Genomic DNA, 23,034 nt, shown 5'->3' with positions numbered 1-23,034 from the left:
AAGTTCGCATTCAACTGATTTTGATGTGTATGTTCAAACATAATTTTTCTAGTGAAAATGTATTTTGAAAAATTTATAAAATATATTAATATACCAAGATATATATATATAGGTTGATTTTTATGCTAGTTCTTAACCTGTATGTTTAAAATACCCTAGAAAACCGTGCTATGAAAGTCACAAAAGCTGATAAAAAAAGGGCCAATTTTACCCATTGTCAATTTTTTTATTTTTTATATAATTGTTGAATTTTACATTATATTGTCTTCTATATACCTTCATATACTGTAAAAATAAACGTGAATTAAAAAGTAAAATGTTTTTTTAAAGAATATTATGTGTTGTAACATGCAATTTGAGAAGAAAATGTATGTTCCAACGCATTTACTTTTTTCAATGATAATATATTTTGAAAAATTTCTAAAATATATCTATATATCAAGAAAAATGTCTGCAAAATATATTGGCAGTTTTTCATACTAATACATTCGTTACAAAATTTGAGTGCAAATGAAATGCGGTCTCGTAGACCGCACCTCCCCAGTTAAGGGTTAAAATTCAAATTTTAATAATAAATATAAAAATTTAATTCATAAATAATTTAATATGTAAATATAAATATTACCGATTTGGTATTTGTCGGTGATTGAAGTCTAAAGATGGTGAAGTCTAGTCTAATCGATTCCAATTCTATTTTTGATACAAGACATACATTTTACACATTATTCCTTTATCAGGAAAGCAAATGTTATATCAAAATGTCATATGTCAAAACATTTTATTGATTTATAACCTTAAATTTGCTATTCAAGCTACAGTATAGGCAGAAGAAGTAGGGATTGCAATACCGGACCAAAATTTTAATACCGGTATTCGGTATTTTTTAGATCTTAATACCGGGATACCGGTTTTAATACCGGTATTAGAAATTTAAAAAAAAGAAAGAAAACACAGGTGTTTCTTTGTTTTAAGTTTTATAAGAGAGTGTAAATATCACAAAAAATAATATGTAACTTATAAATTAAAACAGTATAGAAAGAATCACAAAAAAGTAAAGGAACTTATTTATTTAAATCACAAAAAAGTGTAAATATCACTATTCAGTCTGTGGTAATATTACAAATTTTTGAAATGTGATCTTAAAAAACATAATGCATCAATTGTACTGTCATTAAGCCTGAAAAGTAATCTTGTGTAAAAGTTACCAGCTGTCGAAAACGCTCTTTCGGCATCTACGCTAGTTGGTGATACTGTTAGCAATGTGCGATTTACTTTTTCCAAGTATTTACCTCTAAATCCCTCATCTTCAAATAAATCCAATTTCTCGTCGGATGGTTTTGGATATAGCTGATTTCTGTATTGTATTTTGGTTCGTTGATTTTTTTTTATTTATCGCTAATTCTAATTTTTGTTCAATTGGCAATTCCTTTTCACTATCGATATTAGTGTCATCATATTTTTCGATAACTGAACCAAATTCTTCTGAATGTGGATAGGTTTGTGGGTAAAAAAATTTAAGAAAATTTACTATAAATTTAATCCGATTTGAATTGCTTATTTTATTTTCTTTTTCATTTTTAAAAACATTATAATTATGTAAATACCATAAAACATTTTATATTTCGGTATGCCTTTCTTCTGTGCGATTTTTCAATGTAATATATAATTCTTCAGATAGTGATGTGTGCTGTTCTTTCAGCGACTGCAACATGAAATTTGTTGTTGCATTAGCAGTTAATAAATTAAAATCTCTCCGACATAATTAATGCTTCTGTAGTCAGTTTTATTGCAAGCAGAGATTATATAGTTATGGATATTAAGTCGAATTCACTATCTGAAAAAGTAATTTACAGGTTTATGTCGATTATTGCTTTTTGGATTGGAATTCTAAATTTCAAAAATCGTTCCATCATTAGAAATAAACTGTTCCAACGTGTCTTAGAATCTATTATTAACATATATTCTGTTTTATTTTCCATATTACATAAAATGCCATATTATATATTTTTATAATATGGCATTTTTTGTAGGAGAACGTTTAAATATCTTAACAATTTTTCGAACTTTATAAATTATAGGAAGCAATTCTTGATGGGTTAATATTTCATCCTCATTAGCAATATCTTCTTCAACAATTACATTGCCGTTATCTTCATTATGAATATCACTCTCACTCTTACTCTCTTCAATGTCGGAATTCGAAGTTTTTATATCCACAGTATTTGGATTCTTCTGTTCTTTATTTTTTTAGTATAATACATCTATTACTTCTAATTGAATTCCATGAGCATAGCACAATAGCTGATTTGCACCAAACAACTTTCCAACTTTTTTCATAACTCTTGCTCCATTAGTCGTTATGGATACAACAGCTTCTTTCAGGGATGATCCTTGTTTCGCTAATTTAGATTTAAGCAATTAATTAAGTCATTAATTAGCTAATTAATTTCGCCCATTAGGGAGACATAAAAACAAAAACGTATACTGTTTTGCTATGTTGGCAATCCCTGAACATATAGTGGAGACAATTTAAAAAATTTCTAGCAAATACCGAAAAACCGGTATTTTAACTTGTGAATACCGGTATTACAAAATTGTACAAATGGCTCAAAATACCGGTATTCGGTATCCCGGTATTGCAATCCCTAGAAGTAAGTATAGGTAGTAAGCTATAAGCTACCAGTTATAATCTTGCTATACAAGCTAAATTTACTATATATGTTTCCAAAATATTGTATGCCATTGTTGTATGTTGTCACAGAGTGACGATATTGAAGCTAGTGATTCCAATAGTTATTTCAAAAATTTCGTATGTTTTGCAATATGTGGTTGATATCTACTTTTTCTTGCAATATAAAATGTATTAACTTGTAATTAATAAAATGAACTAAATAAAAGAACAAAAACAGACACTGGAGAGTTTGAATACTTTATTTCTCTCTAATTCAACATTTCAATTATACTCTTTTCTTTACAAACAGTATTTACATCAAAAAAAAGGTTAAGTGAATCATTTTTCTTTATAAGGAATGTTTGCATTTTGGACTTATCACAACTGTTATTACCCCGATGTTTTTTAAACCTACAGGGGAAACAAATCGTGTCACATACCCCCGTCTGGGTGACCCTCCCGGCTACGTTAGAATTTTCGACTGAAAACAAAAAGAGGGGTGGATTTCTCCCATTTTTCTTTTAAATATAATAACGATAACTATCGTATTGGCCCGTCCATCTCATGATATGCAGACTTTAACTAGAGAAGCATGTCGCTTCGATGTTTTAATGTGGAGTACTATGATATTATGCCTCGTGGCCATCAATCTAAAAAAAAAAAAAAAAAAAAAAATCAAAAATGGCCATCAAGAATTGATGCAAAATGAGTATCAATTTTAACCTGCTGATGATTAGTTCTAAATCGTTACCAGTTGAGGGTCACTTGGTGAGAGGCCTTAGCGAACGATTGGTTAAGGCAAGGTCAGTAAAGATACAATCACTTTTGGAAAAATGAATGAAATAGAACAGTGAATAACGAAAAATAAAAAGTTTTGAACGCTTAAGGCCGCTTGTAACCGGGTACTTTTTCTTTAACTCTTTCTTTCAAAGTCGTTTGGCATTTCCTGGGATTGGTGTTAGAGTTATTACAAATGCACAGTTACAATACACTGAGATATTTTCAGGTATTCTTCCTAAAGGTCATGTACATATAGGCAGGCCTAGATGAAGAGTTACCCGGATCTAATTACTAACAAAAATAAAGAGTGTCTTAAATCGTTTTATAAAATTAAAGACCCAACATTAAATTTAAAAAATAATTTAGCTAACTAGCACCAATTATTATATAACTTCGGATTACTAAATTGGAACATACTATATTACATAAAAAAACTCGAAGAAAGTAGTATAGAGGGTAGCATACCAACACAAACGCTAGTATATACATAATAAAAAAAGAAAACAAATTCCTTAACATAAATTCATGCTATACTATCCTAAGCAATACACAATATAATCACAGACACTAAATTCAAAAAAGAATTCCAAATATAATTTAACACATTCATTTTTTTTTGTAACATTTTATCCAAAATGTTAAGTCAAGACATTTTCGTTGACACTACAAAATCAAATTCTAAAGCTTCGTGCCCGGTTTTCGACGCGGTCCTTATAGCGACTCTCCACGCCACAGTAACAGATCTAGAAGTGTGACTAGACAGTGAGTCCATTTGACACTAGACAAATCAAAAAAAGAATTGGCCCGTCAGACGCTACTGAGTTGGGGTAGAGAACTTGTTTTACACACACGAAGCGATTTTAGAACATATTTGCAGTAAACGTATGTCTATTTTCTTCAGAGAAAGGACTCGGGGTGCTCCATTTCATTCTTGCCGAAAAACTGGCATTGATGATGCTCGATTTTTTTCGCGCCACTTCGAACAGAATATAACAAGTAGTTGGGTAATCTAGAGCCCCCTCCTTTACACAGATGACAATTGTGCGCAGATAAAGTTTCGTTCACAAGCCGCCAGGACGGAAATTCACAAGTGGTCGTGGAACCTTTCGTTTGTGAGGATGACATTTCCAGAGTTGAGTGTTTTAAAAAAAATAAACCATCATATAATCAATTCCACGATCCAGAAGATGCTTAGATGGATATCATTCTTTGATCCCCACCTCCATGGCGGCGAGTTGATTTATCTAGTTTTGAGTAAGCACGGCGTCCGACTTCGGATATAAGATTTCATTTAATTTTTTTTTACACGGCGTCCGACTTTACATATAAGATTTCATTTATTTTAATTTAGAGAGTCGCAGAATGCATTGTATAAGAAGGTGCCGCCCGGACCGAGTGTAAGAAAGAAAGGAAAAAAAAAAATTAAATACAACAACTTAGGAAATAAAAAATAAATCACGACGGAACACAAACCGGGAAGAGATTTTTCGTTTTTTTTGTGTGTGTTTCTTTTTTTTGTTGGTTTTTTGTTTTTTTACAATATCTTCCTTAGCGCTTCAGCAGAAGAAAACAAAAAAAGGTTTTAAAATGTCCCGGATAGTTGGCACGGAGAGCGTGAACCGCAACTTGGTCATGTGCAAGGCATCCATGAGCAGGAGCATGGGTAAGGTGCGTAGGGAGTGAAGAAGAATCCACCACCGAAGACAATGTGCGGATGAGGCTGGAACAAGTCTTTTGCTTGATGTTCAAAGTAGTAGGTGCGACACGCTAGTTCTTCTATCAGCGCCAGCGACTGCCGGCGTTCGTGGCCCATTAAACATACCGTGCTCTCGTCGACCACACGATGTAGGACCAAGAGGTATTCGTATTTGTTCTGTTCCTCACCCATGAAATGGTTGGCCAGGTAACTCTCGAGTTTGGCTCTTTGCTGGTTGATGTCGCCAAAGTCGATAAAGAACCGCGAGCACATATACCTCTCCAGGTGCTTTATCTTCTCTGGCCTGGCAGGCTTGTAATCCCTCACCAGAAGGTTGCAATACTTGAGCAGACCACCCCCACGGATTTCTTCAGGGTTTCGGGTAGCTATTAGCTTTTTGTGCAAGTGGTAGAGTGCTTCTTGGAAGTCTCCATAAACAGATTCTGCTACTACAGTGGGGTAAAAGTTCTCACTCATGGCCATCTGGGAGCAGCCATAGAAGAGAAGTAGGGAGTCGAGGATGATTTGGAAAGAGTCGACGCTGAATTCGAACTGTCGACGCATCGTGTCGACGAATTTCAACTCGATATTTCGGCCTCGGTTGTTGCTCAAGCTGATCAAACTCCACCGATCGCCGTTCGTCACCTGCAAATAAAATGATGAAATTTTCAATAAAAGTTTAAAATATGGTACAGAAACAAATTAAGGCTACAAAAATTAGCAATTAGTAGAGATTTTAAATAGCAATTAAAGATGAAAATTTATCAATCATCATGTAAATTTCGCTTGAAGTTAGCTGCCACTAATGTTAAAGGTATAAAGCAATTTCTAACAAGATAGGAGAATGGCACGAATGTTGTGCAACTTTCCTGTTACCATTAGTTGTTACATAAAACGAATCTCGAACACACTGACATTACTTTTACAAATCTTACATTTTCTCATTACTTAATGTAATACAGAGACCTGCAGTATAAGGGTTTGATTTTAGGTTATTCGTTAAAAAATGGTAATATAAATAGTTTTCCCAAAATGAAAGTTCTTGGGGGGGGGGACAATTTTCATTTCGATCCCAGGTCCTTTGTAGTCAAAAACTTCTGCCTAGCACCTAGACATAAATCATAGCTTGATACTAATCACAATTTTATAAGATCAACAAAATATTACATAGAGATACTGACCTTGACCATTTTGTGGACGTAGGCTTCTTTCAGACTGCAAGTGCTGATACGCTTCTTGACCACTCCTTCCGGCAGGAAGTCCAGCAAGGAGTCCAGAACAGCAGTCTTTACCCTATCGAAGTTGCGCTGGTTCGAGAGGTCCACCGCAAAGATGAGATCAAGGTCGTTATAAGTCGACGCTTCTGGGGCCAGAACATGACTCGCTGCACCCCCGTTGAGCCGGATATCTCGGACTTGAACGGACTGTTCGCTTTCCAGTTTTCCCCGGACTACTCGGACAAGATCTTTCAATCGCACCTCCAGGGTTGGGAAGTTGCCCCGCCCATGGATGGGCATCACTTCTTCCATGACCGCGTCCAGCTTGCTCACCTGCTCATAACTGAGGACTGCGAACCGCTGCCCATCGGCCAACTGGCTCCCGTCTTTGTTGCCCCCCATCTCCAGCCGCTGCCGAAGCCGCTCTGGCGTTGCTTCTTCTGATCGGTCAGACTGAAAAGAGAAAAAGAAATTACTTTTTACTGAAAAAAATATGAAAAACGTTAGAAACAGTACGAAATATCTATGATTGAACACAATTTTACATTTATATGGTCAATTATTGATTTCTGTGTATGATATTTCTACCAGTCCCACAAACATGATTGAAAAAAGCTTAAAATCCAGTTGCAACTAGTTGAGACCATGCTATAACCCCGTTCCGGCGGCCTGTTGCCTTTGCAGATATGGTCGTAAATCCGCCATCGGACCCACTTTAGGACCACTCTGGCCTATGAACGTTGATCGGGAGCTTTCCACAAACTGTCAGTAAAATATACGAAGGACTTTGTGAAATGAGTCTTAATGTTATAACCGTTGCGAGAAAAGTATAATTCCTCGACTGGGAACTATACCAGCCAACTTCCATACCACTGTGGGAGGAAGCTGGATTCTGACAATTAAATGAATATCCCACCATATGGAGTAGATAATGCGGAACTCTGCAATAAGGTTCAAAACACATTTTGAAAAAAAAAATAATAATGATGAAAAATATTTAAATATGCAAAAGAAGACGAATCTGTTAGCTATTGCTATCTCAGATAATCTCATAAGATTATTTAAATGATTAATAACTTTACATTAAAAAAAAACAGGAAATAGGGCAGCTAATAGAATTATAAAGTGCAAGATACTTTTATAAACATCAAAATAAATTGTAGATATTAAGCATTCTTTTTTTTTCTTTTCGATATTTCATTACATTTAAACATCTTATTCATTCGTCCTAATTAAGTAGATGTTAGATATTTGTCCAACTTCTGCCCAAATTATATTAATTACTTGACTTCTGTCTATATTTTTGCACCAGCTTCTTGATAGAAAGGCATAGAAAATCGTTTTATTACATATAAAATGGCGAACTATAATTGAAATTTAAATATGACAGTCAAGCAAATCATTTAGTTACATAAAAGTACATTACACTGAATAAAAACATTATGATTTAATAAATATTTTTTTTAAATAAATCTTAGGGATAACCTAAGAATGGGGTCACAAAGATTGGTATAACTTGAATTTTTTTATTGCACATTATTAAAACTTAAACATCATACCAATTTTATTAAAATTAATCCAATAGTAATGTTTTTGTTTCGCATCAATCGGGTGAAGAGGGTTAGTTACCATTTTGTGGATTTAGTTTCCCCATTGGTAACTATACTTAAGAGTAATATGTTAATGTATAAATTAAAACAAGTCCAACCAAAATGAGATATTTATAATATAATGCAATCAATATTAATATTTCCGTAGTGTATCTTTCCTAATGCTAGTTATACAAGTGATGATATAAGATGAGCTTAGCATCGAAATAGCATCGGAAAAATGTGGTCGTCTCAGGATACTGAAATGAACAGTAAAAGCCTTTATTTTACCCATACAGAAAAAAAATCGATTCAAACAACTATTCAAATTCCAAGTACACCTCGACAACTTTCTTCAAACTCGTCTGCAGCTAAACAATGCTTCTAGTTGCAAATTTTCACCAGAAATATATATATTTATATATATCCTAGTTGCCTACATAACAATTATAGTGCGCAAAAGTTTCGAAGAAGTGCGTTAAATGCTTCCGCAGAGTAGTTGTAAATAAGGAATCAATAAAAGGGAATAAAGAATAAATCTAATGCCGTTACACACCCGCATCTGACACAGCATCAGGTGGCATCATTTACTTCAGGTGAAAAGCTAACCCGCTGGGTACGCATGTTTTTCTGCATCGACACGGTCCCGATTCGCATTCGAATTCAGAACATGCATGGTTTGGTAATTTCCCCTTTGAGAAATGTAGAGAAAGTGTATTAGATATGATTTCCTCCGTGGCGTAAACAAAGGATTAAAACGTTATTTTCCTCAAATTTGTAGATTTATTTATTTTTCTATCCGATCAGCCATCAGTGGACTTGGTTTATATAACCTACTTTGGTTACCACGTGCTGTAGGTATTTCGGAACATTTGGGAAAGGAATCGAATGTTAATTAGCAGGATGATTTAGGAATTTATTTAGTAAGCTAAATTAAAAATAAGACGGATGTAAAAACATTTCAATCTGCATTAAGGAGTTAAGCCAGCAAAATAAAAATTTCATATAAACAAGAGAAATGACGATGAAGGTTGTTTACATTTCCAAGCATGCGAGTTCCGGTTTAGAAATATTTATTTGCTGAAACAGCATATTAATTATTCTCTTGCTATTCTATATATGTAGAAATAATTTATAGTTGGTTTCTCAACATCAACGTTTGCCGTATTAAATGAAAATTTAATTCATCAAATTTTAAAACGTCGCTGGATATAGCATACATTCTTAAGTAGATGTTATTTTATATAGCGAGCATTAAAAATTATTTTTTTATATTTAATACGCATATATCTTAATATAAGAATTACTATACAAGAATAATTATGATTAAAAATATTAAATTAAATTAAAAAATAGATACTAAACTATTCAATATTACGTTAAATTATGCCAATTATTATTAGCATTTTAAATATTACCAAACTAATGTTCAGTTATGTTAAAGGTAACTGCGCATGCTCCAAGACGTCACGTTGTCATAAGCTGTGCTATGACGTCCAATATTATTTTTCAAAATAAAATTTAATATAAATAAGAGAAATTACGATGAAGGTTATTTACATTTTCAAGCGTGGATATAATTAAAAATTAAATTGATTGGTACAATTAAAATGATTGTATAACTATGAACTGACTCCGTTGTTTTACATACATTTCTATTACAATGTTTAGAAAGAAACTCAATGCAAACATTACCACATTCAAGTTAAAAAATAAATATTAAATTTGAATAAACAAATATTTTTTGAAATGTTTAAATATTGCTATCCGACGGACTTTCATCACATATGTCGGCCATTAGCGTGATTTCTATTTTCCTAAAATATTCAGACACTGAGACATTAAAACAAAAGCAAATGCTCACGCACGAACTAGATCACTCATTCGTGTGAAATGCACACGCATAAAAATAAAACGTAACTAAAAACGTGACATAATACACCGATCCGCACTCTTCACTGACTTAGAAGAACCGACTTGAGCAATATTGATGCTAAATGAAAAATATTAATTATGTTAAATTAGAGCTGACACTTGCATTTCGTAAGTGTGTCATTTTACATTTTTTTAATGTATAAATTATGGTACCGGAAAATTTTTAAAATTTAAGAGTGGTATAATATAATGTTTCAAAAAATTGTATAAAACGAATTGGATTCAATAAACGCATTAAATTGAATAAAACGAAAAAAAAGAAACGAATAAAACAAAACAAAAAAAAAACAATTTGACCTGATCAATTAATGTAATAAAATAATAAATATGTCGAAAATGAATTATATTTTAATAAAATTACTTGGAAATAAGATTAAAATTTCTGCTTTTCAACACCAAGGAATCATCTCGATAATAAATTTACTTTCAATAAAAAAATTCGTTGAAGTATTCATTATTAATTATCTTAATGTAATAAAATAATTCAATATTAAAAATAAAATGCATATAATTTTATAAATTTGAATACGGACTAAACATATGTTATTGTTAAATGAATTTACTATTTTCTAGAACACAATCTGTCATTTTCTGAAATAACTAGAAATTCTATAAAATAACCGATACACAAATTTTAACGGTAATATATATAACATTTCACATTTTCTGCGATTGTTACTTTTAGAAGTCTCTTAATGACAAAAATGAAGCATTTACCAAATATCAAAAGTACATTATTCAAAATAATCCCAAAAAAATCGTCTGCGAAATCAAGAGACCGATAAACCACTGCAATACGAGAACAAGACTGAATGTTAAAATTGGTTTACATACAAAAATAATCCCAAAATTCGATCTTCACAAACATTCGAAAGAAACAACAGCACCATAAAGTAAAATTTGCAGATTATTAATTCAAAACAAGAAATACACAACATAAAGTTATTTTTCAACACTATTAAGAAACAATCTGAAATTTAACGATGATAATCAAAACATTGCCTTAACGATCATTAAATCAAATGTAGTATTATATGACAATCTTTAAAAAGAAACTTTACCTTTCGCCCTCGAATTACAAGCAATATATCCATTGCTCATACATATTTGTAGTAATGATTTTCAACAATATGCTAGGTAAAGTCACCGTAATAGATAACTGGTTCACGAATGCAGAAAAAAGAGAAACTTATCACATGAATAGTTAGTTGCACCTGAATGGAAATCAGATGGTAATTCCAAACATCATGGGTAATAAGAGAAGGTGATAAACAATACCGAACAAAATGAGACATGAAATTTTTTTAAAAATTCGAAATCTGAACAGAGCAAGTGGGGAAATGAAGGGGGGATCCGTTATCATAGATAAGAATTTATCTCTTTTAGGCATTGCATTATCTGGTAGTAATTTCAGAAGAATTAGAAAAGTACCTTGCACTTAAAGAAAAAGCAACATTACCGATATATATTTCATTATATGTATAATTAAGATTTTTAAAAAATTCTCAATGATATTTCGAAAAGCGATTTCTACAGAGAAAAGCTACGCGTTGTTTGATATTCGAAATAGTTTTATAAAGAAACAAAATTATTAAAGATAAAAAAAATCAGTAAAAAATCAGAATAATATATTTGAAATTATCAGTTATATTCCAATTATCGGATAATAATTCCTTTATTGATAATATTGTTCGACAAGAAACAAGATTCGAAACGAAAATAAATTAATTTAGTTGGCCACTAGTAAATATCTAGTAATAGAATCAGTTATATAGATCTGTTTTAAATGTCCGAAATAAAAAATAGCCTTCATATTACCATTCCTTTAAAACTCCAAAAAATCTCAGCATACTAATAGATACAGTAATTGAATTTTAGGAGCAAATTTTAGGAATTAACCTTTAACGGTCAAAAATCACTTCTCGTGTAACAATAGTGCTATGTCAGCTATATCGTGCATAAAAATCTAGCGTTCGATTGCGGTTAATAATCGACTAATCCTCGTGTAGAAATATACAGAATCATTCAAATGTCCGGAATGCTTGAATAAAACTGATACCAAAGCATGAAAATTTCCACAATTCCGAAAAAAAGAAGAATGAGTCTTATAATATTTCAATCTTTGATTACACACCGGATTAGAATCTTTCAGATTAGCGGAAATATTAGAAAACAAACGGAACAAAATCAGTCGTTCGAATACATAATCGTTTAAAATATATTCATGTAAAGGCCCAGAATACGATTCAATGGAGACAACATATAAATTCTTATAAGATAAAATACAAGAAAATCTTGACCAACCAAATTAGATTAACCATTAAAAGCATCCATTTCAAACACATCACTCAGTCTCAAAGAAACACTTTGACAATCCTATGATCTTACTTGAGCACATGTTCATTTCTATAAAAATAAAGACAATGTCAGGTGTAAAACAAATCAAAGATGCGAAAAATGATCTTAAACATTCCAGCATATTTATCACAAATTCACATTTCCGCACACTTCGATGACAATCACGATAAAAAACATCGACACTTCATTAAAGTTATTGTAAACACACCACAACACTTAAAAAAAAAGAATCCTTCTTACCGAAACTTCAGAAGAGCTGTCGGAAAATCGCGTATCTTCTCAAATCACAATTGTCAACAATCTGCCGTAGAGCGAAAGGGGAGAAACTGAAAGGTATAAATCCTCACCTGCCTTCCGCAAGCCTGTCTATCCCTCGGGTTGTTCCGAACGAATCACTTTCTCCAGCCAACACCAGAGGCAAAATGAGGACCACTGGCAAAAGCATTTCGGCCACAGCGCGCTCGACTTTCCTCCGCGACCTAGTTTCGAAGGAACTACTTTCTTCCGCCAGCCCTCTGCCTCCCCTCCTCGCGACCGGTCCGACTACGAGCAGCGAGTCTGGAATGCCCAACAAAACAAACTTAATAAAAAGAAGCGCACATTATTGGACACTGGTTTGTATGTAACGGAATGGAAAGTCAAGTAAAGCCATAACAGCCGAAACGGCGCGGGTTACGTTTGAACGGGTTCGGCACGATAATCCCTCAAGTCAGTCGCAGCAGCACCGAAGGACGTTTTGCTTGCCTTTTTTCTTGTTTTGTTTTTGTTCTTTTGTCCCTTTCGGCGGCCACTGAAGGACAAAAGTGTGTGTGCGCGTATGGCTTACTTTATCCATCGACCAAAACCGTGGCGAAACGCTTCAACTGCCGGAGCCAGCAAAAAGAAAAGCTGAAAACTGACGATGATTAAGTAATGACCGCGCGCGCTTGGCTCAGAATGCTTGATGGCTTTGCTTCTGTTTAGGAGATTATGTGAAGCAATTTTTTGACAAATATCGTTTAGTTAATCAAGCAGAAGAGAAAAACGGATTTTTCGCAAATTAAAGAATCGTTGACGTTTTTGCGGGATTAGCAGATATCAGTCAGTGTCACTGACTTGTCCAAAGAATTAGGAATTCTTTAATAATTGCAGCATGGAAGATTACCTTTCTAGACTGCATTGATTGCTCAGCTTTTAAGGGCGCCAGGGCCATCCACGGCGAAGCCATGCGGATAGTTTGTACAATTACACAAGCGAAGGCACAGGGTCCAAACAAGGTAATTCAAAAATGGTATTTGAGAAAAATCTTTGCTGTTCTTGTTCAAGCAACTATTTAGAATTTTGATTTATCAAAATAAGCCAATGTTACACAAACCACTAATAAATGGCATCCTTAATTAGGGTATCCTTATTTGATGATAATTTATGATTGCAGTTTAAACTACCATCCTCCATTTCATACAAATGTGTAAACATTTAATTCGCCATAAATAAGCTATGATTTTTACAATTTTTAGTTCTCCCTCATCCAGAAATGACAGATCTAACTTAATTTGGGGATCATCGGATTTTGGTTTGACTGACAATGACTATTGTAGTAAAAATACATAACAAGATATGGCAACACTGATGCCGATTAATTTAACACACGCATGTGTCTATGACCTATAGTATAAAGACTCATAGTTAGTAGCTAGAGTTTTCAACATGCTATTCTTCGATACAAGGCGTTGGCCATCAGTTCGCCCGTTTAAAAAGAAATTTTACGATGCAGTAATCTTGAATTTGTATGAAAACAAATACAGAACTCCAGAGTATCCGGCCTAATGTGGCAGAAGAGCAGGCCCGATAACAAAAAAGCTGGATAGGCCGGAGTTCTTTGAACTCATTTATTTGCCATCCAATACCAGAAGACAAATTTTATATCACAACTCAATGTTATAATACGTATTTTGTATTTTCTCGCTTCTTATTGAGTGCTAAGCCTTCCATTTATCCCAAATCACGTAGAATGTCAATGTGGTCGCGGCCCGTTGAATTATAGAAGCGATTGCTGGTAACGTGTTGAGTTAAAATAGAAGGCTCTGTACTGTTATTTTATATATGTTAATATACTGCACTGCATGTTTCAATAATTGATTAGAAAAAAAGTAAAAAGATATTAATTGTTCACATTTTAACAAATTCTGTAATGCCTAATTTAAATGCAAGGAACATAAAACATTAATATAAATCATAAGTCTAATTCTTAAGAAAACTGTCTCAAGCTGATTTAATTTTTCACTAATAAATGGATTACACAGATATAAAAAGGTAACCTTAACATAAGAATCAAAACTTAGTTTTTAGTTTTTGAAAAAGTCTTTAATAGATGACAATGAACAACTAGCAGAACGCTGTTCTTTTCCTGTCACCACTTGTATTTTGCATACGACACGTAGGAGATCTTAGCAGACGATCGTTTCTAATGTATTGGCATTGTTGCCAATGCAACGCCTTGTCTTCCTCAATTACGATTAAAAAACCTAGGCTGGATTGTACAGATGCCGGATAGTCGCGAACCGGATACTCGAGAGTGTACTGTAATTATAATTGCTTCAAAAGTACCAAATTATAATTCAATTTCTACACTGAACAAGACATTATACAATTGAATTAAACCGATAAAATCTGATTGGTTATTCTAATTAATCCCCATGATTTGATCTATTATTGTTAATACATAAATTGATTTACCATATTGCCATATATATGGTCTGAACTCAGCACTAATGGACATAACAGCCGAATATGGCTGAGTTGCACGCCAGTGACTGTATTCAGCAGTTCCAGTACAATCCATAGACCGCAAAAGTGAAATGTCACGAAAAAGGATAATCGCGAAATTTCGAAACAGCGACAGACAATTACGAAACTTGAATAACAAAAGTGCAGATCTTATTCAAAGCATCGGAAATTATTTTTTGCAACTAAATTCAAGCCTAATGGGTTTGCGGGCACAAGTTGCAAAACAAATGTCAAAAAGGGATGTTCACTGAAAAGCAGAGAGCAGGTTTTCGAAATTAACAATGATCTGATATAAGCTAAAATTTGCTTCAAAGTGACGGCGGAAAAACAAAAGCCATCTGCTAGGGTTTTTTTTTCTTTCACATCTTTTTTCGCAGAAACGTCAACTGTTACACAACACGTTTTCCCTCAAATCATCACACAATAAATACGAGCATATATATATATATATATGCAGATTGTTTAATGTCAAAGGTTATTACAAGGAAAGAGGAAATTATTTTTCTTAAATGCTATTTCTGCCACAAGCTACTTTTATTAGCTGACTAAACTATTTTAAAATTAGTTAAAGTGGTTGACTTTTTGAGCTAAAAATCAAATCCAAATAATAATTTAAAAAAAACGCTCGATAAAAAATAAATATTTGGAATTAATGAAAGTTAATATACAAATTCATGACAGAAAATTAAATCAACTAAATTACATAAATTGTTATAAGTTTAAAAATGCATCCTATACTTTTAATTTGATAACCATTTATTGCCTTTATAAGACACTTTACTGTTGGGAGAGATGTTGAAAGAGAGATAAACATAACTGCTCATAGCATGCTATTATTTTATTCCGGATTTCAAACTACGACTTCACATTTCCCCTTTCACTTTTTATATGCAACGGATTTCAAATTCAATGTGTAGTGGTGCACTTAATGTGTATCACGTGAACATGAATTAAGTTGCTTGAGTTCCTCTTGCCCCCTCTACCCGCACGTGATAAGGAAACGAGTTTTTATCAATTACGGTAATCTAAATAACGAACTCCAAAGAAATTATTTTCCCATTCTCAATAGATGATTTTTTTAAAACTTGCTTTTCTATGTTTTATTATTATTTGCTTGTAATATACGAACATACTTGTAAGGGAGAAAAAGAAAAAAGATAATAAAGTCTCCTTATATAAACTCAATACCCACAAAAATCATGATTTCTTTTAAATTTAGGATTAATAAAAGGTTTAAGTTTAGGTTTAAATTTAAGAAAAAGTTTAATAAAAATGATATATATTTATGAAAAATAATAATTTCAGATAAATATGTTAATTATAACAAAGCATTACCCAATAAATTTCATGTATTAATTTATTATACCAATCTAAGCCTAACTTCTTAATGGTAATTTAACTTTCTACAATTTCTGCACCTCAACGATCCTGCCCTTACAAGGTTCGCGAATTTAGAGATGCACTTATCTCCCCTCCCCCCCCCCATCTTTGCAAGAGAATATGAAGACCTGGCCTTTCAGATATTGTGCGTGACAAGGCATTACAGATCTTAAAAGATACACTTGTTTGTGTACATGTTATAAAAATTGCTAAGTCATTGAAATACATGCGCTTTAAATAAGTATTACAGTTTTTGAAACTATCTTTTTTATGCAAGCACTAAGCATGATTTGTTAGATGGCATATTGCTTTTAAAATTATATAAAATATATTAAATAATCAACAAAATATTAATCAAATAAATAGCGAATTTAGATATAATTTGAATATTAAAACCATTTTGACAACATTAATACACGGTATCTTATTAAGATACATTGAAAAATCAGAACTCACTGCCTCTAATGTTTCTTGATAGTAAATCTATAATTTGCCAAAATTTTTATACGAACAAATGAAACTTAATATTGTGAATTAATAAAACTAATTAAAGCCCCATTGATATTTCCTAGAAATACAGACTAGATTTGTAAAATTTAAATCCCAGCATTTGAAATAATTACAAAATAGCATCTCAAAAATTATAAAATAGCAGAACTCACCAAAATGCGCAGTTTACGATATGAATCCAAAATCGAATCGAAAAATTGTAAAAGTTATTTACACAAACACATACGCATATTTTCCTTCAACAACGACAGCTGAACAAACTCCTGTTCGTGCAGTTTAAAAACTGGCTGGACAGCGTTTCACCTGCACAAGATTATATTTATATTGCACCACATTGGGAAAAGTGATCACGTTGCGACGAGCAGCAGGTGCAAAACGAAATTGTCAGGATGGTTTCATAAAAAGATTTGATAATACTGAGAAAAATCATAAAATTGGGAGAATTCCAACAACTGATCCAGAATTAAAAATATTTTTTGAAAGCGAAACAAATAAATTTTCAATTTCATAAGCAGATTTGGCAATACTGCAAAAATCATAAAATTGGGAAAATTCCATCAAATGATACAAAGTGAATAATTAAAAAAAATTTGAAAACGAAACAAATCAAATTTTTAATTTCACAAGATTTGATAATGCTGAGAGAAAATCAAAACTAGGAAAACTCCCTCAACCGATTCAAGATCAAAAATTTGAAATATTTTTTTGAAAAGAAAATAAAATCAAACAAATTTTTAATTTCATAAGAAGATTTGGTAATATTGTGAAAATCATGAAATTAGGAAAATTTCCTCAACTGATTCAAAATCAAAATTTTTTTTAACGGTTAGCAAATCAAATTTTCAATGACAAATACTATCTACAGAGTAGCCTAATATTGCCCAATTTATACTACTATAATTCGAAAGTATATTTTCGAACGACAGATATTCGACCATTAAAATTCTAAACTTCATACAAATATAAGAATTTTTTAATTACATAACTGCACATTTTTTTAGACCATGCGCTGTATCCTTAAATATCATTACTTCGAAATATCAATATAATTGATTTTTAAAGAAGGATATTTTTGAATACTGTTTAATTAATAGCAGATATCAAGTTTATTTAAAGTTGGACAAATCGATAATTGAAAAATATTCTCAAGAAGAGTACCATTTTGAATTATAAACTAAGCCAAAATTGTGAATATTTATTTAAAACCAAAAGAAAGAATTTTAAAAACACTTAGTTTGAAACAAGCATTAAAACGACTAAAATTTTCTAAATTATGTAACAAAGGAAAACAAATATTATAGATTACATTTTATTCTTCTGTTTACAATAATATAAAAGAATTGCATTTTTTAAATTTCGCCTGGAAATCGTTTGCTTAATGCGATATCTTAGCTAAAAAAAATTGTACATAAAAATAAGTTTAAAAAGTCATCAAATCCTCCAGCTGAACAAATCACACAATTAAAAAAATATGATAAAATAGCAATATCATGTAAATATTTAGAAACATGTACCTTCCTACAACTTAGAAAAAAAAAAAACTTTCATTATCGTGGAGTAGAAGCAAGAAGCTGACGTAATTAAATATTTGCTAAACTAATCAATATATTCCACACCAAACTTTACAAAAAATTTTGCATTTATTATCTAGTAAATAAACATCTGATCTGTAAACTGAACCTACATCACGTGGACATAAGAGTTTTGATTTCAACGATCTTAATTGCCCACTTGGAAGACGAAGATTTAACACATGTACACACTAAATAAACAAGCCACTCATGACGTAAGTTGATACCATCTCATCAAAATTAAGAAAGCGATAAAAATACTAGAAATTGTAGATGAAAGAATTCTAAGAGACCCATATTGTGAAAGTATAAAGAGCAAGGGTCGCTCAGTAGCCCACCCTCTACCCCGCCACCGTGCAGAGAAAGCGACCTTTTCGGCATCCGCCCACGCGTAGAAGCTATGAATGAAAAACCAATCAATAAAAAGGCCCAAGAGCGTGAAACGTAGTACGTACGCTACACGCAATTTTGGTGAATGGCCTTTCAGTTTCTGTGTTGCCAACACAACGTAGATTTGATTTTCGCCACATAATCTGAAATATTTCTTAAGTACAAAAATCACTTTTTTTTTATCAGTCAAAAACATTAATACATATACACTATTTTTCCCCCTCCAAATTTTAACATTTCACGCATTTTTTAATCTCTTATATTTAGAATTATCAGTTAAGGAGTACGTTCAAATTTTAAAAAATATTTTTTTAAAGTGATTAAACAGTCATTAACGGATAATTAAGATATTAAAAATGGAAAGTTATGATTTTTAGAAGTTACGCAGAACCAAATGTGATTTAGAAATTTTTTTTTTTATCGTCTTAAAATATAATCGGTCCTGAAGAAAAAATTTTGATTTAATCTCACAATTAAGAAAATTCTATAATTAAAAAACACTAGTTTAGAAGTGTGTTGTCATCTATTTTTCTTGCTATTAATATTTGTCCAAGGAAACAACATGTTTATAAATAGAGCAATCCTAAAAATACATTTTACACAACGAAAATATCTCTACTAGATACAAAAGACGGTATAAAATCTAGAATATATATATAACAGTTCGATGCTTTTACATCATTTTTCATCATAAACTGGAAATAAAGAAAACGATTCCAACAAAAGTCAGTATTAAAACTGCTCATCGGGAATTCTAAAATGTAGAGCAGGCAAAATAAGCATAAAAACATACAAGCTATGACGTCACTTCGAAACGCTCGATCAAACGATTACAATCAAATGAGCAAAACAAACTCGTGTCAGAGCGTTTCCGAAAGAAAAGCGGGAAAAAAGATGGACCAGATGAGTTCGTAATAGGGGCGTTACGTCCCTCCGGGGCGTTGGCAAGATGACAAGGTGTCAATAAAAAAGATAATGGATGATTCCAAAGCACGGTTATAAAAACGGCCAGGCATGTCAACAACCCATACTTAAATCAACAATGCGTTTTTCCGGAATAAGAAAATTACGCCTTTGGTAAAATAAATAAAAAGATTCGAGTAGCTGTTGCATTACAAAACGCAAAATAACATGCCGGAATAAGGTCAAAAATGCTGATTTCATTATGCCAGTTAAGTGAGCATAAAATAGCGCTCTGAAAACATGGGAAAGTAAACTTAAGTCATGAGGGTATTGTTGGCAAAGTTAGAAACACTTTGTTGTTTGCAAAAATTAGTAATTAAATATTTATAAATAAAAAAAATGTTAATTGTCATGATCCTACTTAATTAAATAGTTCTTTATAAATAAATCGATTATCAAATAAAATAAATTATCAATAAAGATAGCCAAATAAAATAAATTCTCAGATTATATACATTTTAATTTAATAATCAAAAATCTTCAGGGGATTTGATTTAAAAACATTTTCAATAAACATTTAAAAATTGTCAATAAAGAATTAAATTCTGATTCTGTAAAATAAAAACCAAACGATTTTTAAAAAGCTATTAAAGATACATTTTAATAAAGTCATCGACAGAATATGTTTGATCGTATAATCATACATTAGATAGTAAATTTTTCAAAACGGAATCCCTTGGCGAAAAACTTTTTTTGACATATAAAATAAAAAATAAAAATGATCTTAGACGATCTAATGACCAAAAATTTTAATTCATTTAATCTAAAAATACTTTTGACACATAAAATATTTAAAAATTAAATTTTTGAAATTTTATTTAAATTGTAGATGAGAGATAGTTTCCAAAAAAGTGAAATAAAAATAAAACACAAAAGAGTTTAAAATATCTGCTAACGAAACATCCCGATACAGTCTTCAGTAGTAACAAGAACAAAAATGTTCGAAAGTTCAGAGTTCAAAAATAAGAAAACTGACGCACACCATATGCGTAAAATCGGGAGTAAACAATACTAACTAAATTCAAGACTTAAAACAAGACAACACTAAAATTTCAATTATAGACTACTAACTGCTAGTAACACTAGAGGATTTTTCAGCTGTCAAAGCCAAGTGACATATGGAAAGAAATAAAAATAGAAACTTACCGGATGTCGCATGTTTTGTGTCCGTAGTAGTTAGGGTCCGGTAACGGAATGCAAGTCCAAAATAGCCTGGAATGTTCTAAGGGGCAATCGATTGCGGAGGAGGCCCTTCCACTATATTTAGAGCGTCAAATGACGTAGGTGGTTGCTAGGCAACCGATAGCTACGCCATTATCGGCCACTCACGTAAAAACAAATAGCGATCGAAACAGTTAGCGATTCTGCGCGCGCGAGCAGGTGAATTACGTCATCGGTTGCGCTTCATGCGCTTTTTTTTCCTTTTCTTTTACAACTAAAAGAAAGTTGATACCGATAAAAGCTCGGAGGGAATATGAAAATTGGTTCATCCCCCACCCCCAACTCCTAATCTCGAAACAAAAATGATTCTATTAACTTTTTGAGAGGAGAAAAATAAAATGGATTTATAATGAAAAAACTAAAGGCAGTTATTTTTCTCCTTTTTGCCTAAATAACTACTTTTTTTTTTTCTGGATATTGTTTTTACACATTGTTATAGTAAAAATAAAGAATGAGAAATTGTATTAATTCTGTCATATGTATATAATGTTTGTTTTTAAAATTAGATGAAATATATAAACCATAATTTCAATATTTCCTTTAAAAAAATCTAGCAATCAATCGCATACGTCAAAGCGATAAACTAATAAAAAGTAACAGTTTTAAGTACACTACAAACCATTCCTTTTCTCACGAATAATTTAATGCGTAACGGTTACATAATTCTCAACCTTTTCTTTTAATACAACAGATGGCGTTACTTTATTAAAATTAGGGTAAATTTCCCATGATCCTTCTTGGGGATCATTATTAGATTGTAATCTGAGTGAGTGCCGTGTTTTGGCTTGTAAAATGTGTTACTTATTATAATGGCGACATACAGAGATGATACAAATATTTTTTTAAGCAGTTCTAAAAAAAATCCTAAAATTTTGAAAATGATTTCTCGGTCTGGATTACTTTATTAACATAACTGTTACTATGATAATATAGTAAAATTTGTATAAAAAAAAGAACTTTTTAAAACATGGAGTTCGTTTGTTTCATATCAAATATTCACACATATATTATGTACACAATTTTTTTGTGGACGAAAAATGAATGAAAAAAAACAAAAACAAAAATGAATATGAATAAAAAAAGAAACAGTATTTTTTAAACGTCAAAACATTTTTTTTTTCTTACATGGTATGGCGTATTCAGATACTGAACAAATTCCTGAACAGTGCACACGATATATTTATTGTAATTGATATCCAAGCACAAAATCGTCAGAAAAGTACATTGAAATCCTTCCTGCCCCCCCCCCCCCCCCAATTAAAAATGGAGGGAAGAAAACACTGTCGATGCTTCCACAGTCAAGTAAAGCCCCTCCAAGGGGTGAAAAGGACCCTTCTAGCGTCATCTTTAAATGCGCGTTAGGCGATTGGTCAAATTTGTTGCACGACTACTCGTAAAATTCTTTAGGCAGAATGGGAATCCTGCCACTAACAATACTAAAAGTTTTCTACACTAAATAATAATAGTTTTTTCTTACTAAAATACACTATTAAAAGTTTTTACCATTTATAACTACTATTCCAAAATTGGTGGGGAGGGGGTCTACGACATATACATCACGAGAAAACGTTTCTTCAATTCTCGGATATCTAAAAATTTAGTAAATTACTTTTGTTAGTAAAAATAATAAAAAGTTATTTTAAAAGTTAAAATGAAATGCTTTACATCAAAAGATCTGCCATTTTTATCTATAGCATTTGAATACTTTAAAGTCATGCGATTTCAAAATTTTCACTCCTATTGAATTAAATTAAGGTTTTTTAAAATCATAAGATTATAAGGATGCCATGTAAATAATCAACGGTATCTCAAATTCCTTTCGTATCGCAAATTCATGCAAACTCGGCCGAAAAAAATATTTTATCGTTTGATAATCGTTTAAGCAGATTTTAAATAGTCTAACAATAGATGCCGTTCCATTATCACAGTTTTTTTTTTTTTTTTTTTGATAAGGTGAAAGACATTTCAGTATTCGTAAGCATCCATT

At 31.8% G+C, this 23,034-nt stretch overlaps 1 protein-coding gene across 3 annotated transcripts in view; it reads right to left on the bottom strand.

The window, feature by feature from the left end:
* Positions 1 to 2,913: 2,913 nt before the first annotated feature.
* Positions 2,914 to 23,034, bottom strand: part of LOC129983825 (terminal nucleotidyltransferase 5C-like) — a 64,846-nt gene continuing 44,725 nt past the window's right edge. The window contains exons 1-3 of one of the 3 annotated variants that reach the window (XM_056093478.1): positions 20,973 to 20,999; positions 6,329 to 6,817; positions 2,914 to 5,792 (exon numbers count right to left, since the gene is read on the bottom strand). In XM_056093478.1, coding sequence (XP_055949453.1) covers positions 5,082 to 5,792; positions 6,329 to 6,817; positions 20,973 to 20,984 — 1,212 coding nt within the window. In that variant the 5' untranslated portion in view covers positions 20,985 to 20,999 and the 3' untranslated portion in view covers positions 2,914 to 5,081. Of the gene's footprint in view, positions 5,793 to 6,328; positions 6,818 to 12,486; positions 12,625 to 20,972; positions 21,000 to 23,034 lie in introns of those variants that run through there. The other 2 variants (XM_056093479.1, XM_056093477.1) reach the window with 2 other exon arrangements.

This window comes from Argiope bruennichi, chromosome 9 (genome assembly GCF_947563725.1).
Source record: "Argiope bruennichi chromosome 9, qqArgBrue1.1, whole genome shotgun sequence".
Classification (NCBI taxonomy): domain Eukaryota; kingdom Metazoa; phylum Arthropoda; class Arachnida; order Araneae; family Araneidae; genus Argiope; species Argiope bruennichi.
Note: the sequence above shows the minus strand (reverse complement) of the source record. Positions and strands in the feature narration are given on the sequence as shown.